Source organism: Mandrillus leucophaeus, unplaced genomic scaffold (genome assembly GCF_000951045.1).
Source record: "Mandrillus leucophaeus isolate KB7577 unplaced genomic scaffold, Mleu.le_1.0 Scaffold18, whole genome shotgun sequence".
In the NCBI taxonomy this organism is placed as follows: Eukaryota; Metazoa; Chordata; class Mammalia; order Primates; family Cercopithecidae; genus Mandrillus; species Mandrillus leucophaeus.
Genome location: NW_012101809.1, coordinates 8,287,393 through 8,302,348, shown reverse-complemented (window position 1 = coordinate 8,302,348; position 14,956 = coordinate 8,287,393). Strand labels below are relative to the sequence as shown.

Here is a 14,956-nt window from a genome sequence, read left to right as displayed (position 1 = left end):
AGGTGTGCACCACCATGCCTGGCTAATTTTTTGTAGTTTTAGTAGAGACGGGGTTTCACCATGTTGCCCATGCTGGTCTCGAACTCCTGAACTCAAGTGATCCACCCACCTCAGCCTCCCAAAGTGAGCCACCGTGCCTGGCCAGAAATCCACTTCTGTACACCTGGATCGTTCTGGATGATTCCCAGCACCCAAGAAAGGAAGTAGCCTAATATACAGAATAAAGTTGTTTTTGTTTTCAGCATAGTTTTTTCACAATCTTGTTTTTCTGCATTGTTTGCTAAATTATAACATTTGAAAGGCTAGGTTTGCACTGAATCCCAGATGCTCAACAACTGGGCAGTGATGGTCATCCTCTGTTCCTGTTGTTCAGGAGAGAAGTTTATCTGTGGGGCAGTTCAGTTCTATCACCAATCAGTGGCTTCTGCAGGTGACTCTCTGCTTCCAAACTAAGCCATCAGGCCCTGCTTAACAAATAAAGGGATTAAAGGTGTTATTTTGGCAACTCACTGGAGTAAATAAAACTCAACAAATAGAAAAGGGAAAAAATTAAGAATTAAATTAGCAGAATGATGGTCAGAAAGCATCTAATTAGACTTAAGTAACATGTTAAGTAAAATAGTAAATTGATTGTTAGAATATTAAAAATAAGGCTAGCAGACCAGATAAAAATAGTAGGAGTGGGCCGGGCGCGGTGGCTCACACCTGTAATCCTAGCACTTTGGGAGGCTGAGGCGGGCTAATCACAAGGTCAAGAGATCAAGACCATCCTGGCCAACATGGTGAAATCCCGTCTCTACTAAAAATACAAAAATTAGCTGGGTGTGTTGGCTTACGCCTGTAGTCCCAGCTACTCAGGAGGCTGAGGCAGGAGAATCACTTGAACCCGGGAGGCAGAGGTTGCAGTGAGCCAAGATTGTGCCACTGCACTCTAGCCTGGTGACAGAGTGACACTCTGTCTCAAATAATAATAATAAAATAATAGGGATGTTGTTATCCCCGTAACTTTTCAGAAATTCCTCAAAATTATAAAGGGAACAGCAAATGGAGCTAGGTTTTCTACTCTAAACAGACGAACAGGTTTACCTCATCCATAAAACCTTACCTTACACTATTTCTACCCAAATGAAGTTATTTGTCCCATGCTTGGGGTTAAATATTTCGTAGTCCAGACTTCCATGGGTCTGCCCAGTACCCGTGTTATCAGCCTGAGGTACAGTTTAGATAATATTTATAAGCATGAAATAAAGGTTAGCCAATTTGTTACTTACATTATAGCTGTACTTTGTTTCAATTGTACATTTTAGCAGAACTATATTTACCATACAATAAATATTCATAAAGTGTTTTGTGAAAATCACATGGTTTGGGAAATAGAATGGAAGTAAAATGAATATATATGAATCTTATCAGAATGTGTAAATTGTATATACTTCTTTTAAGTCCTTATGCATAACAAATGTTCTCTCAAAAGACTAGGGGTAAATTTTCTAAGATCATTCAGAATAATTTTTAAAGAGTATAATTATTTTCATTCACTAACAGTTTCTCCTATTTTGTAGCAATTAGCACGTAAAGACAGGTCATGCTTAAAAATAATTGTATCTGCATATTTTGGAATTAATATAAACCTTATTTATATAACTCATGGGTATAATATTGTGATGCCTTAGTGAAAATAGTAAATATTTCTAAGCTTATTTGTTTATAATCTGTGTAACACTTTTGGTGGCACTAACTATGCTTCTTTTTTCAGATATCAGAATTGCTGATCCACAAGCTCAACCAGAACTCAGTACACTTCGAGCTGAAGCCAGGAGTCCGAGTCTTCGTCCACGCTGCTCACTTAACAGCAGGTCAGTGTCCATGTCCCTGGGTTCTGGCTGGTGGCTCTGGCAAAGGGAATCCCAGTCTGTGCTTCCTTCCTCATAAAAAGGCTAGATGGTAACAGTGCTAGTCAGAAATCAGATCAGTCATCAGATCTTGAACGTTGTCTTGCTTGGTGTTTCTGCCTCAATGGAGAACCAGTTAAACAACAGAGAAAGGTGACACTTTTGGCTGGGCTCAGTGGCTCACGCCTGTGATCCCAGCACTTTGGGAGACTGAGGTGGGTGAATCACTTGAGGTCAGGTGTTTGAGATCAGTCTGACCAACATGGTAAAACCCCATCTGTACTAAAAATACAAAATATAGCCAGGCGTGGTGGCACATGCCTGTAGTCCCAGCTCCTTGAGAGGCTGAGGCAGGAGAATCGCTTGAACCTGGGAGGCAGAGGCTGCAGTGAGCCGAGATCACGCCACTGCACTCCAACTTGGGTGACCCAGTGAGAAGGTAGTATTTTATACTTAGTCTCTGGCAAAAACTGTCAGAGAACCGCTTAGATACATCTCACATGAAAGCATGCTTCATTTATCTCATCAGAAATCTTGAAAATAACATTAACAAATACATTTGTGGGGGTCTTTCTGCAAAGTCTTATTTTCAACATATTCATAATTACAAATAATTTGCTTTCGTTAAGTTTCAGGATAATGTAACGCAGTAGAGATAGCAGGAACTTAGGAGTGGTACAGGGCCATACCCAGGAACTGAACCTGGAATTGGTCAGGATCTTACAATTTACTTAATGTCATTGAGCTTCCATCTCTTCACCTGAAAAGGTGGTGGTGAGGATGGTGGATCCTCCTTCTAAGCTGATGGAGAGTTTTCAGTGACAACACAAGTAACTTAGAATAGATGATAACACAAGTAGCTTTGAATAGTTTTCAATGATAACACAAGCACTTAGGAACAGATATTGTTGTGATATATTAATAATAAATTAACAATGTTTATTGAGTACTTTTTTTTGCAGAGTACCATGCTGGTGCTCCATGGAGTACAAACACCTGTGAAAAGTGGTCTTCGTCTTCATAGAACTTATAACCTGGTTGTGGTGTGGGGAAGTTCGGTGTAGCAATGGCAGTGGTACTGTGGGATGGGAAGAACAGGCAGCGGAGAGTAGTCAATGAGCAAATTGCATACATGCTTATATAGAGAGAGACTATGTAACATATTTAAGCACTTGGATTCTTTTTTTCCAGTCAGAACATTGGTTTCAATCTTGGCTTTGTTACTGACTATGTAATCCTGGGAAAGACATTTAACTTCTGTGTGTCTCAGAGATGGTAATAGCATCTCTGCCAGTGGGATTGTGTGAAGACTAAGTTAATTCAGGTAACGCACTTAGGTAGTGTCTGAAAGATAGCTTTAAAATTCATTTTTATTGTTATTAGCAACTAAAGCTGTATAGGAAATTTAAAGCAGAGATGAGTTATATCCTGTCAAAATGATACAGTATTGTTTCATGGAGTAGTGGTTTCAAGGAAGAACCTTAAAGGATGGATAGGATTAAATGCAGGAGGTCATTCTAAGCACCAAGGAAGTAAAGCCTAAAGGGCTCTGGGCATGCTGAATAAATAAATGAGGATTAAAAAGTAGCTATTACCAGCACCATTCTCTGGTTTCCTGGAGATTTCACGAGGCACTGCTAGGTCTAGCAGAAGGCCAAGCAGGCTGACCACTGACCTCTCACCCTCTTGGATTTTATATTTTTTCTTTATTGGATGTCATGGAAGATTTTATTGTTCTTGTTGTTTTTTCAATCCCACTATTTAAAGTCACTGTTACTCAGCATGGGATATGGAGGTGTGGAGGGTGAAAACGTGCCAGGGTGCGCCGTTTTTACTTACTTTAGCGAGTAAGCCATCAAAGGTCTGGGAAGCCATCGAGACCTTTGAACAGAAGTATGACGATTCAGAGCATCCCTTGAAAAAGATGACTGTAAGGAGCAGGAGGATTGAGTAGGGCTCATTTCCTATTCTGCATCTTGTCATCCTAACACATCCGTTGAACAGACACTTACTGAGTACCTGCCTACACTGAGCCAAGCAATGTTGTCAACACTGGGGACAGAGTCTCTGCCCTCATAAACTACTATTGTTGGTCAAAGCCGCTTTCTGAATCATATGCTGGTGAAAATTATCTGAAGAAAAGACCAACTTAGGGCATTTGATGGTCTTGACTGGCCCTTTCCTACCAGAATGTTGAGCTTTGGTGTTTGGTGAGTGGGGTTAGCACATGGCAGAGGCACACGTGACTAGTTGTATGGGAGAATGATTCCAGAAACAAGAGGTATAGTCATCCTGATAGCCGAGCCACTGACAGATGTTGTCAACTGAATAGAAAGTAACCATTGAACATCGGTTTAAAAAGATTCACTGATTTATTTAATCTAATCAGACCCTCGAGCCTGTTTAGGTAGCTGACTGAACTTCATCAGCCACTACTTGTTCCCTTTGAGTTTAGAAATTAAAACAACTAAGCCATACTGAGGTCTGGGTTTGAAGGGATGTGGCCAACTTTTCTGTCCTTCGTGATGCAAAATTTGCTTTTACAGCATAAGCAGCCTTTGAATGAACACTGTCTTTAGGCTTGGTGTATCAGAAAACAGTGCCTCCCTCTGTTGAACAGGAGAGCATTGGAGGTCAAGCTAGGCCTGGAACTAACCCTACTTCTCCCATTCTTCAATTCTGGAGGCCACTCACATTTCACTCTTTTTCTTCCTTCCATACTTCTCTTCCATCTGTGTCTGGTTTTTATTTAACGATTATTGCATTATGCTCTAATGATGGTTCAGATAGTTTTGGAAGATAGTGAATGTTCCCGCCACAAAGAAATGATAAATGATTGAGATGATGGATGTGTTAATTACCCCGATCTGATCACTGTGCTTATGTATCTCAGCATCACTATGTACCCCATGAATATGTATAATTGTTATGTGCGAATTTAAAACAATTTAAAAGATTGATATGTTACCATATTTAACTTTAGGGAGAAGTGGGTTGTAAAAAAAAAAAAAAGGAAATCTTATTTTAAATGTTACTTAAGAACACTTTCTTCAGTGACAAATGGTTTAGAGCTGGGATCAAGCTGAAATATTGAGATCAAAAAGTGGGTAATTAGCTGAGACTGGTTTGGCCAGTAGGCTTGGCCAGAGAAACTGAATACAGCAAAGGCATCCAAAGGTCCTTGGATTTATAGCTCCCTGTGGGAAAGGAAGTCAATTCCTGATAATCATGAGACGTTAATCCCACTGGTAAAAACTCCAGATTGCAAAAGATAATGCAAAGTTGGAAGAACTGAAAAATGTTTTCAATTCATGTTTGTAGTTTATTATATAACTAGGAGTTTCGGCAGCAGGACTGAGATTCCTGAGAAGAAGGACTGGCAAAAGGGAGGTATAATTTGGGGACCCAGATATGCACACTGAGATATGAAGAAGAACCCCTTGCAATATAGGTGTGTGTAACACAAAGTCACCAAAGGAAAAAAAAAAAAGTCCATTTCCAAGTAAAAGCCCAATCTTAGCCTGGACCAATTTCGAGAGAGTGAGAAAATTATTTGACTTCCAACCATTGTAGAAATCTTTCCTGTTAGTTTTGATAGTAGGGTCTTTTGGCTATGTAATTCCAAACCGGATCAACTGGCATTATTGAGTTTGCTGTCATGGCTAGTTCAGCAACTGGAGTACATATAGATTTATATGTGGAAAATTAGCTCCAGTTTGGTAAGTAAACAAAGATAGTTTCCTGGGTTAATGGAAAAACTGGAAACTTTGTCTTGGAAACTGTTGCTATACTAAGTTTGGCTATGCTGGTCATAACGCATTAGAGGTGTCAGGGTCCACAGGAACACAGTCACTCAGGGCTCGATTTTCATATGCAAAAGATAAACCTGTCAACTGCAACAACAATTGTGATAAGAAAGTAAAATATGTGAGGGATCTGGGATCTGTTTCCTGTTGGTGATTGCTCCTAAGTTACCTCTAGCTACCTGATTAAAAGAAAAAAAGAAACAAAACTATTTGAATAGGGTAGTAGACCCTACATATACAAAAAACAGTGCAGGGAATTCCCCTTTCACTCATGGAAAGCTTGGCACTTTGGTAGGGTATCAGTGGGCTGAGACACTTACCACAGTTTTGTTTCTTTTTTTTTTTTTTTTTGAGATGGGGTCTCACCCAGTCCCCCAGGCTGGAGTGCAGTGGTGTGATCTCGGCTCACTGCAACGTCTGTCCCCTGGGCTCAAGCCATCCTCCCTCCTCAGCCTCCCAAGTAGCTGGGACCATAGATTCACGCCACGATGCCTGGCTAAGATTTTTTGTGTTTTTGGTAGAGACAGGGTTTCACCATGTTGCCCAGGCTGGTCTCGAACTCCTGAGCTCAAGTGGTCTGTCTGCCTCAGCCTCCCAAAGTGCTGGGATTACAGGCATGAGCCACCACAATTGCTTTTATTAGGTTGAAATTAACACGTTAATATTTGGGTGGCTAGGAAGAGAAGGAGAAGGAAGCCTGAAAAAAAAAAGAGAGAGAGAAACAGTGGGGAGGAGTATTAGATGCAGAACTTCCGCCTCAGCTCTATTTCTCTTTCTCTCATCCCCCCTGTAGGCCGGGGAAAATAAAAATTCAAAGGAAAAAAAAAAGGAAGAACCATTGTTAGCAACATTTCATGTCTCATAAGCAGGATTGCTAATACCTTCCCAGGGACCATTACAACATGCTGCTGCATCCCATTAATTGCTCAGCAGATGTTCAGCAGCCTTCTTTTAAAAATGTTTGAGCCAGAGTATGTTGTTGGTGAGAGAAGCAAATGCATAATTTGGTTTGTCTCCAAGGAAAAAGAACTGTCTCTTTTCAAGAATTTACTAGCCTTATTTTGGTTTTCAAATTCAGTTCCCTATTTGCTTTTATGGGAACACAAGGAAAGCATTTGCAGATACCTGAATGTCATTAGAGACTGGAGTGTGTTTGCCCCCCACCCACCAACATGTTCCATTTGGGAATTCATTAACTGTGGCATCTAAGCTGAGCTAAATTTTGAATGTAGTCCTCGTTTTGTTCCTAGCCATTCCTATGCTTCTTGGTTTTCAGGCAGTTTTTCTTAAGGGTCTAACCACTCCTGACAGGTATGTTTCTGAAACTCTCTTTGCAGAAAGGAGAGACTTAACCCTGTATGAGAATAAGGGAGAACGAAAAGCATGTTATCCAGAAGGTTGAGGGAGGGTTATGGCCTGAGTGGCTCCCTTTGACTTTTAGTACCTGATGGCAGCTGGCATCCATGTTTAGCAAACAAAGGCTATGATGTTGCAAAAACAATGCAAAGAGTTGGAAAAGGGAATAGAAAGCAATCAAGCTAGTGTTAGACTGGAAGCACTGCTGTCTTGACCAAAGTGTACCTCTATTCATGATGTTCCGGATTGGAATATTTCTCCCCACTTCTTCACCTATTTCCCCTTGTCTACCTGTACTTTAAGGCTCAGCTCAATGCCAACATTTGCATGACATCTTTCCAGAGACATTTGCCTAGACAACATCTTCCCCTTGTCTGAAATCACATGGATTTTTAGATCTCTATCTGTCTGATGATGATAATGATCATGACCATCACCTTTTGAATCACTCCTATTTAATTTCTTGTGATCATATCTTTATATCATCTTCTTCATATATCTTTATATCATCTTCATCCTTATACCTAGCAAATAACTTACACATAGCAAGTGCTTAACAAATATTGTTTTTATAAATAATTATATGCATAATTTATACCTTGCAGAGATATATTTAAAATCCCATTCCTGCAGTTAACCTTCAGATCCAGTTTATTCAGTTTATTCATTTGTGAACCTGTCTCCAAGACATGCTACTTCTTTTCAAATAACCGGTGAGTGGAGATTTGCATTCATTTATACAATAAGCATCTAGGGAATCTAGGGAATCTCTGTTTTTTTGTTTTTGTTTTTGTTTTTGTTTTTTGAGACAGAGTCTCACTCTGTCGCCCAGGCTGGAGTGCAGTGGTGTGATCTCAGCTCACTGCAAACTCTACCTTCTGGGTTCACGCCATTCTCCTGCCTCAGCCTCCCGAGTAGCTGGGACTAGAGGCGTCTGCCACCACACCCAACTAATGTTTTGTATTTTCAGTAGAGACTGGGTTTCACCATGGTCTCCATCTCCTGACCTTGTGATCCACCCACCTCAGCCTCCCAAAGTGCTACGATTACAGGCTAGCCACTGTGCCCGGCCCCGGCAGGTGTTCTTTAAATACACATTGTAATTGTTTATATACACATTGTGGGGAGTGGGCAGCTGAAAGAAAATTGGGCCCATCCTTCCTGGGGTTCTATGTCCCAGAATGAGAGATCTGAGAGAGAATGGGAGAAGGACTGGCAGGAGACTGTTACCAGGAGAGACTGAACCACTGGTCCTTATCTTATTGCTGTGACTGCTGGAAGACAAGGTTTCAGTATCAGAGCAGCTTCACTTCGTGTCACAGCTCATGGTCACACACCTTGGACTACATCCTCTTCACCTTAACAAACCAGCTAAACCTTCTTCACATCTTTTGTGATGCCTTCCTTGTCCTCTCCATCTCTCATGTATGCAATTGCCCTGGCCTTATGTATCATATGTCTTAAAAACAATAATGGGCTGGATGCACTGGCTCATGCCTGTAATACCAGCACTTTGGGAGCATGAGGTGGGTGGATCACCTGAGGTCAGGAGTTCGAGACTAGCCTGACCAACATGGTGAAATCCCATCTATGTCAAAATTACAAAAATTCGCCAGGCATGGTGGCATGCAGCTGTAGTCCCAGCTACTCGGGAGGCTGAGGCACAAGAATCACTTCAACCTAGGAGGCGGAGGTCGCAGTGAGCTGAGATCGTGCCACTGCACTCCAGCCTGGGCAACAGATTGAGACTCCATCTCAAAACAGAAACAAAAACATAAAACAGCTATGATGACATTTTAAAGAGAGTTTTCCTAGCAAGAATCTGGAAGGCTCTGAATCCATCGCAAACCATTCGATCCATAGAGTTACTTGTGGAAAAACAAACCTGAGCTGTTAACAAAATATCCCTAAAATGCCAATAGTTTTCTCATTGCCTCTAGTAACTTGAAATTTACTCAAGGGCAGGATCCATTTCAGATTTATCATCTTATTCTTCACATGACTCTATGCCTTACATTGCAATTATTCCTTTAAACCTATAGTTTATCAGGGGATATGAGATGAGTGAGGGCCCTCACTCACACCGAGCTAGCTAGACCTGAGGCACAAATACTAGTTGCATGAGACTTTACTAAATTCTACATGAGGAGAATGAAAAGATATTCTATGCAGAAGATTCAGTAAAGTCGAGTCTTTAAGGTTGAATAGGAATTCACCAAAAAGAGAGCAAATAAGCATTGCAGGTTGAGAGGCCAGGTGGCACAAAGGCACAAAAAGGTGGGATTATATGGTTTATGTATAAAATTATGTGTTGTCTGACATGGATTGGGGCTTCTAGATATGTAACCTCAAATATTCATAATTAGTATATTTACTGAGGGTAAAATTATGAGCAGAGGGAGAGGGATACAATTCAGGAAAAATAATATGCTGATATATTATAAACTTTGTTTTCCATCATCCATTGTGTGCTAATGAAGAAATTTTATGCTGGGTGTGGTACGCCTGTAATCCCAGCACTTTGGGAGGCTGAGGCGGGTGGATCACGAGGTCAGGAGTTCAAGACCAGCATGCCCAAGATGGTGAAACCTTGTCTCTACTAAAAAATATATATATAAAAATTAGCCGAGCATGGTGGACGGTGCCTGTAGTCCTAGCTACTCAGGAGGCTGAGGCAGGAGAATGGCATGAACACAGGAGGCGGAGCTTGCAGTGAGCGGAGATCGCGCCAGTGCACTCTAGCCTGGGCGACAGAGCGAGACTCCATTTCAAACAGAAAAAGAAAAAAAAAAGAAGTTTTATCAATGCAAATTTGAGATTATAAGGTATAATGAATTTGGAAAATGAAAAAAAAAAAGGCTGCTAGAAGGATTTTGGTGTTTTTTCTTTTTCCTTTAATAATAGGTTTGGGTAAAACTCCATTATCATTTCTCTTTTTAACAAAGTGTTTACACACAGAAGTTTACAACTCAAGTTGCAAGATATGGTAATTTTATTTAGTTGAGATAGAGACCTGGGAGGAGGAGCTTTTTTTTTTTTTTTTGGTTGTCAAAGAAGATAAATCTGGTGGTTCATGTTAGGTTGGATGTCCTCAAACATTAAGTGAAAAACCCCAGCAGGAAGCTGGAAATGGGGAGTGGAAACTCAGGTGAGAAGACTAGGACCAGAATATACATTCAACTATGAGCTTTAGTTTACCATGTCATAGCAGATAATCAGGTGAGGGGAATCTACTGACAGGTGATACGTTAAAGCCTTAATTGCTGGTTGAAATATTTCAAGCTCTATCAAACCCTGTATCTTTGTTCTCATGAGAACCCTGGGTCATGAATCAATTTAGTCCTTTTATTTGGTGGGGAGAAGGAGGGAGTTGGGAATGACCTGAAAACCTGTTGACTCTTCTAAGGCAGAATAGGTAAGGTTTTCCATGAGAACAGAAAGTAAAAAGAGGGTAAGCAAGGGGCAACACTGACCTTTTATTTGGGAAGGCAAAAGCCTAACTAGATGGATACCTGCTGAATAGCAAATAACAACCCTTTAGGGATTATTTGCGCTTCGTAAGAGTTATGTACTGGGCAAATGAACTGCAATTTGGGTGGTGGGACTTCTGCTCCAAGTACAAAGTCAGGGAGCTGACTAGTTCCCTCAAAGCATTTGATATACATGAAACCCCACCCCATAGTTAGAAAACTCTTTCCAACTCACGATGGGAGATACCTGCTGTAAATAGCAGTTGTTCTCAAACATGACTTTACATTGCAATTAACTTAGGATGTTTTATAAAAATAGAGATTTTCCAAGCCTCACCACACAGAGTGAAGAATCCCAAGGAGCCAGGAATCTTCATTTTTAGCAAGCTCCCCCTAATGATGCTTATGATGGTGGCCTCATCACCAGTCTCAACAACCACTGTTCACCAGCCTTTCACAGACAGAAATCCATCTGCATAACAAGGAAAGGTGAACGACTACCTCTAGTAATAAATCTGATTTACAGCTCAAGGCATCCACTAAAACAGAAGCATGAATTAAACAAGAAGAGCCTGTGATATTAAGTACAGGAGGAAATTAGTAATAAACATTAAAATCTAATTTCTTGGAATATTTGGAACTAACCTAATTGGCAGAATGGGCAAATGACAGTGAGTAAGGGGGAGAAAATGAAACATACCCCTGAATCTGGGGCATATTAAATCCATAATCTAGATGAATGACAAAGGCCAGCCAAGAGCTGTGGCCATGAAGCATTTGAAACGTGATTAAAGTGTGAACTGGAATCTTAATGGCAGATGTAATTGAACAGCCATGAGTTTTATGAGAGTTAAACAAATCATATTATCTAGATGCTGTGCATGGGCCAGTGTGAGCATAAAATGATACAGCTACATTTCACTATATTTCTGTACATATTTCAGAATTCAGAGGTTGCCGTATCCTGGGCTTTCCAGTTTGGTCACTGTTCATCTGGAGTTCTGGATACATGTGATAAAAATGGTAAAGAGTTAATATTTATCAAAGGAAGAGCCTCAAACCTCAAGTTAAATAAAAAACATGACAAAAATGATACACAGGAACATTGCTTCCATCCCCTCCTGTCTATCAGTTGCCTTATTTAAGCTGCTCGGTTTAGGAAAACTGTCCTTTGTCAGGGGTATGTGTGGGTTTTTTAATAAAACTGTTATCTTGTGTTATCTTGGCCTCTATGGCTGCTGCTGACTGGTTTAATTTCTTTTGCAGGTGTAATAAAAAGATGTTATCAAAGAGATATTAGAGAATTAATATTTGCAGGCTTCGGTTGCTACCACTGGATGTGTTATGAGTAAATTTGGGAGGGAATAAGAAACTTCAAATTTCAACCTAGGTCGTGATACATCATGAATTCTGCACTACAGTTTCACATTGAGAAAAAGACTTTCCACTTGAAGGGAGAATTACCATTCGTCAAGAAGCTTTAGAAACCTACAGTATAATCTAAGCCACAACATAGGAGTTGTGGAACGCTGAACTGTAAAGAGAAGTAAATTGTTGCAATAACATTTTCCATTTAGGGATGAAATTAGTATTGGTGAAATTCTTCCACAGCCAAGAAGTTTATCTGTCTCTTTAATTTCTGGTCACCGTATTATCTACATAGTAATCATTTACAAGTCTTCTTTAAGCAAAGCTGTGGTACCAATAGTTTTCTTCCTTTTATTTTTCCCCCAAAATAAATATATTTTTTTATCTTCAAGTGATTGGGTAGTTTCACAGATACATAGACCCAGTGACTTTTCATAGTTATTTAATCATTATGGTGTTATAAACAATAATGGATTTATCATGTAGGTATATATCTAAATATATCCCTCCCCACAATATGATTAAATGTGATATTTTCATCTACCTACCAGGGTGCAGCAATGAGGTTACTCGTTGGCTTTTTTTAGACACAGGATCTAGTTCTGTGATCCAGTCTGGAGAGCAATGGCACATCATAGTTCACTACAGCCTTAAACTCCTGGGCTCAAGAGATCTGCCTGCCTCAGCCTCTAGAGTAGCTAGGACTACAGGCACACACCACCACACCCAATTAATATTTTTATTTTCTGTAGAGACAAGGTGTTGCTATGTTGACCAGGCTGATCTCAAACTCTTGGCCTCAGGCGATTCACCCACTTCAGCCTCCCAAAGCATTGAGATTGCAGGCATGAGCCACCATGCCTGGTCTAGCTTCTAATAAATTATTTCTTCACCATTTCCTTTTTTTCTGAGATTACGGGGGACCATAAAAAGGGCTGAAATTACCATAGGGTAACTAGACTGAGTTAGCCAGGCTAGAGGATATGTATGGAAACTCTTGGTCAGAGAATGGTCAGCAAGGAACAGTCAGATGAACAGAAACGGGCACAAACATGCATCAGAAATGGTTTCCCAGGGGAAGGCAAGGCAGATAGTCAAGAGAAATCAGTTAAAAAAAAAAAAAGTGAAAGAAAGGGGAAGGATAACACATGTAAAATACAGAGAAGATGCCAGAACATAGGACAAGCTACCCTTTAGACACCAAATGTCTTATACCTAGAGTGATCAGGACTGTCCTGGGTTATCTATGCTGTATCAGCGTAAGCTTTAATAGCACCCCCTTTCATTCTTAAAGTGTCTTATCTTCGAAAATAATACGTATGGTCTTCTTTCTTTTACTCTGCCACCCTGAGAGTGGGGATAGAAGTCTATACCAAAAACTGGCTAATGTGGAGCCCAGAGGTAATAATTGGCAATTGAATGTTTAACCAGTTGAGACTTTTGAGGAAAGTAAATAAGCTATTGCTATGTAACAAACCACCTAGAAGTTCAGTGGCTTAATAGTAAGCATTTATTATTGCTTATGCATCTAGTCTTACCTATGGTCACTAGTCTGTCTGCAATTAGCTATGGGTTGTTGGTTAGGGAGCTCTGCTGATCTTGGCTGGTCTGTCTCACATGTTATGGGTCAGCTGCCTGCAGGCTGCTCTAGCATGCCTTGGTTAGAATAATTAACCTGGCTTCTACATGGCCTTTCATCCTTTGACTGTTCTAGGCTTGCTCACACATGGCAGTGGTAGAATTCCAAGAGAAAAAGCAGAGGCACACCATTGCTTCCATTGCATTCCATTGCCACATGCAGATTATAATGATAGCTCAGATTCAAGGCATGAAGAAACAGATTTTACCTCTTGGTGAGACAAGTTTCAAACTCATTGCACAAGGCTTAGACATAGAGAAGGGTAGAGGATTGAGCCAGCAATGTAATCCATATCTACACGAGGCTGACTGCTGACTTAGGGGAGATTTGAGATGCTTTTAGGTAGTTTAAAAAACTTTCTTCTGGAGTCATCACCAGATTGAGCTACTATCAACAGCAAAGGCGCACATTTTTGTGTGGGGGGGGGACGGTATTTTTGCTTTGTTTTAGTGATCCAGAGAATATAAAAGTCAGGCATGCCCTGAAGACAGGACTGGAAGTTTTATAAGTGAGAATAGCTGGGGCCTGCTATGCAGTATTCTCAAACTGTTATACATAATAATTACCCGTGTACCTTGTCACATATATGGATTTTGGAGACCTACTCTCAAAGACTATACATTTTTTTTTCTTTTCTTTGAGACAGATTCTCACTGTGTCTCCCAGGCTCGAGTGCAGTGGCGCAATCTCGGCTCACTGCAAGCTCTACCTCCCGGGTTCATGCTATTCTCCTGCCTCAGCCTCCTGAGTAGCTGGGACTACAGGTGCCCGCCACCACACCCGGCTAATTTTTTTTGGACTATACATATTTTTTTCAAGTGAAGCCTAGGAAGCAATATTCTCACAAGTGCTCCAAGTAATTCTGATTCAGGTAGTCCATAAACTACACTTTGAGGAATATTTCACATAATAGCCAGGAATCATCACCTTCCAACCCTAGAAAGCCAAAAGTTATTCTTCTCTTCTTGTCTATTATGATGATGCTTGCTCTTGGAGTTACTGATGTTTGTCATTACTTGGCTAAGTGACCTCAACTCCCTGTCACTGGATATTACTGAAGACTCACCCTCTGTTTAAATTCAGAAACAATGCTTCACTAGTCATTAGAGCTACTAAAGGATAAACTGAGACGCATTAAAATGTTGAAGAGTTTATTTGAGCAAATAATGATTCATTAATCAGTTAGCACCAGACCACAGTTGATTTAAGGCTCCCTAAAAGGCATGAAGCTTTTATGGGGTGAAGATGAAAGCTAGGCAAATAAAATATTTGATTGGTTAAAACAGAGCAATAGCCTTCTTTGGATCATTCTAGTAGAAAGTCCCTCATTACATTTTAGTTAGTGGTTTCTAATTGATTAAGCTTAAGTTTCGTTTTCCTAGAATATGACTGTTTACTTGGATTTTGGTTTGCTTACATAGGAAC

At 40.4% G+C, this 14,956-nt stretch overlaps 1 protein-coding gene across 1 annotated transcript in view; it reads left to right on the top strand.

Annotated features, from left to right (window-relative positions):
- SORCS1 (sortilin-related VPS10 domain containing receptor 1) overlaps nt 1–14,956 on the top strand; it is a 450,233-nt gene that overhangs the window by 428,039 nt on the left and 7,238 nt on the right. Inside the window, exon 24 of the mRNA XM_011977539.1 lies at nt 1,757–1,856. Within this exon, the coding sequence (XP_011832929.1) occupies nt 1,757–1,856 (100 nt within the window). The remainder of the gene's footprint in view (nt 1–1,756; nt 1,857–14,956) is intronic.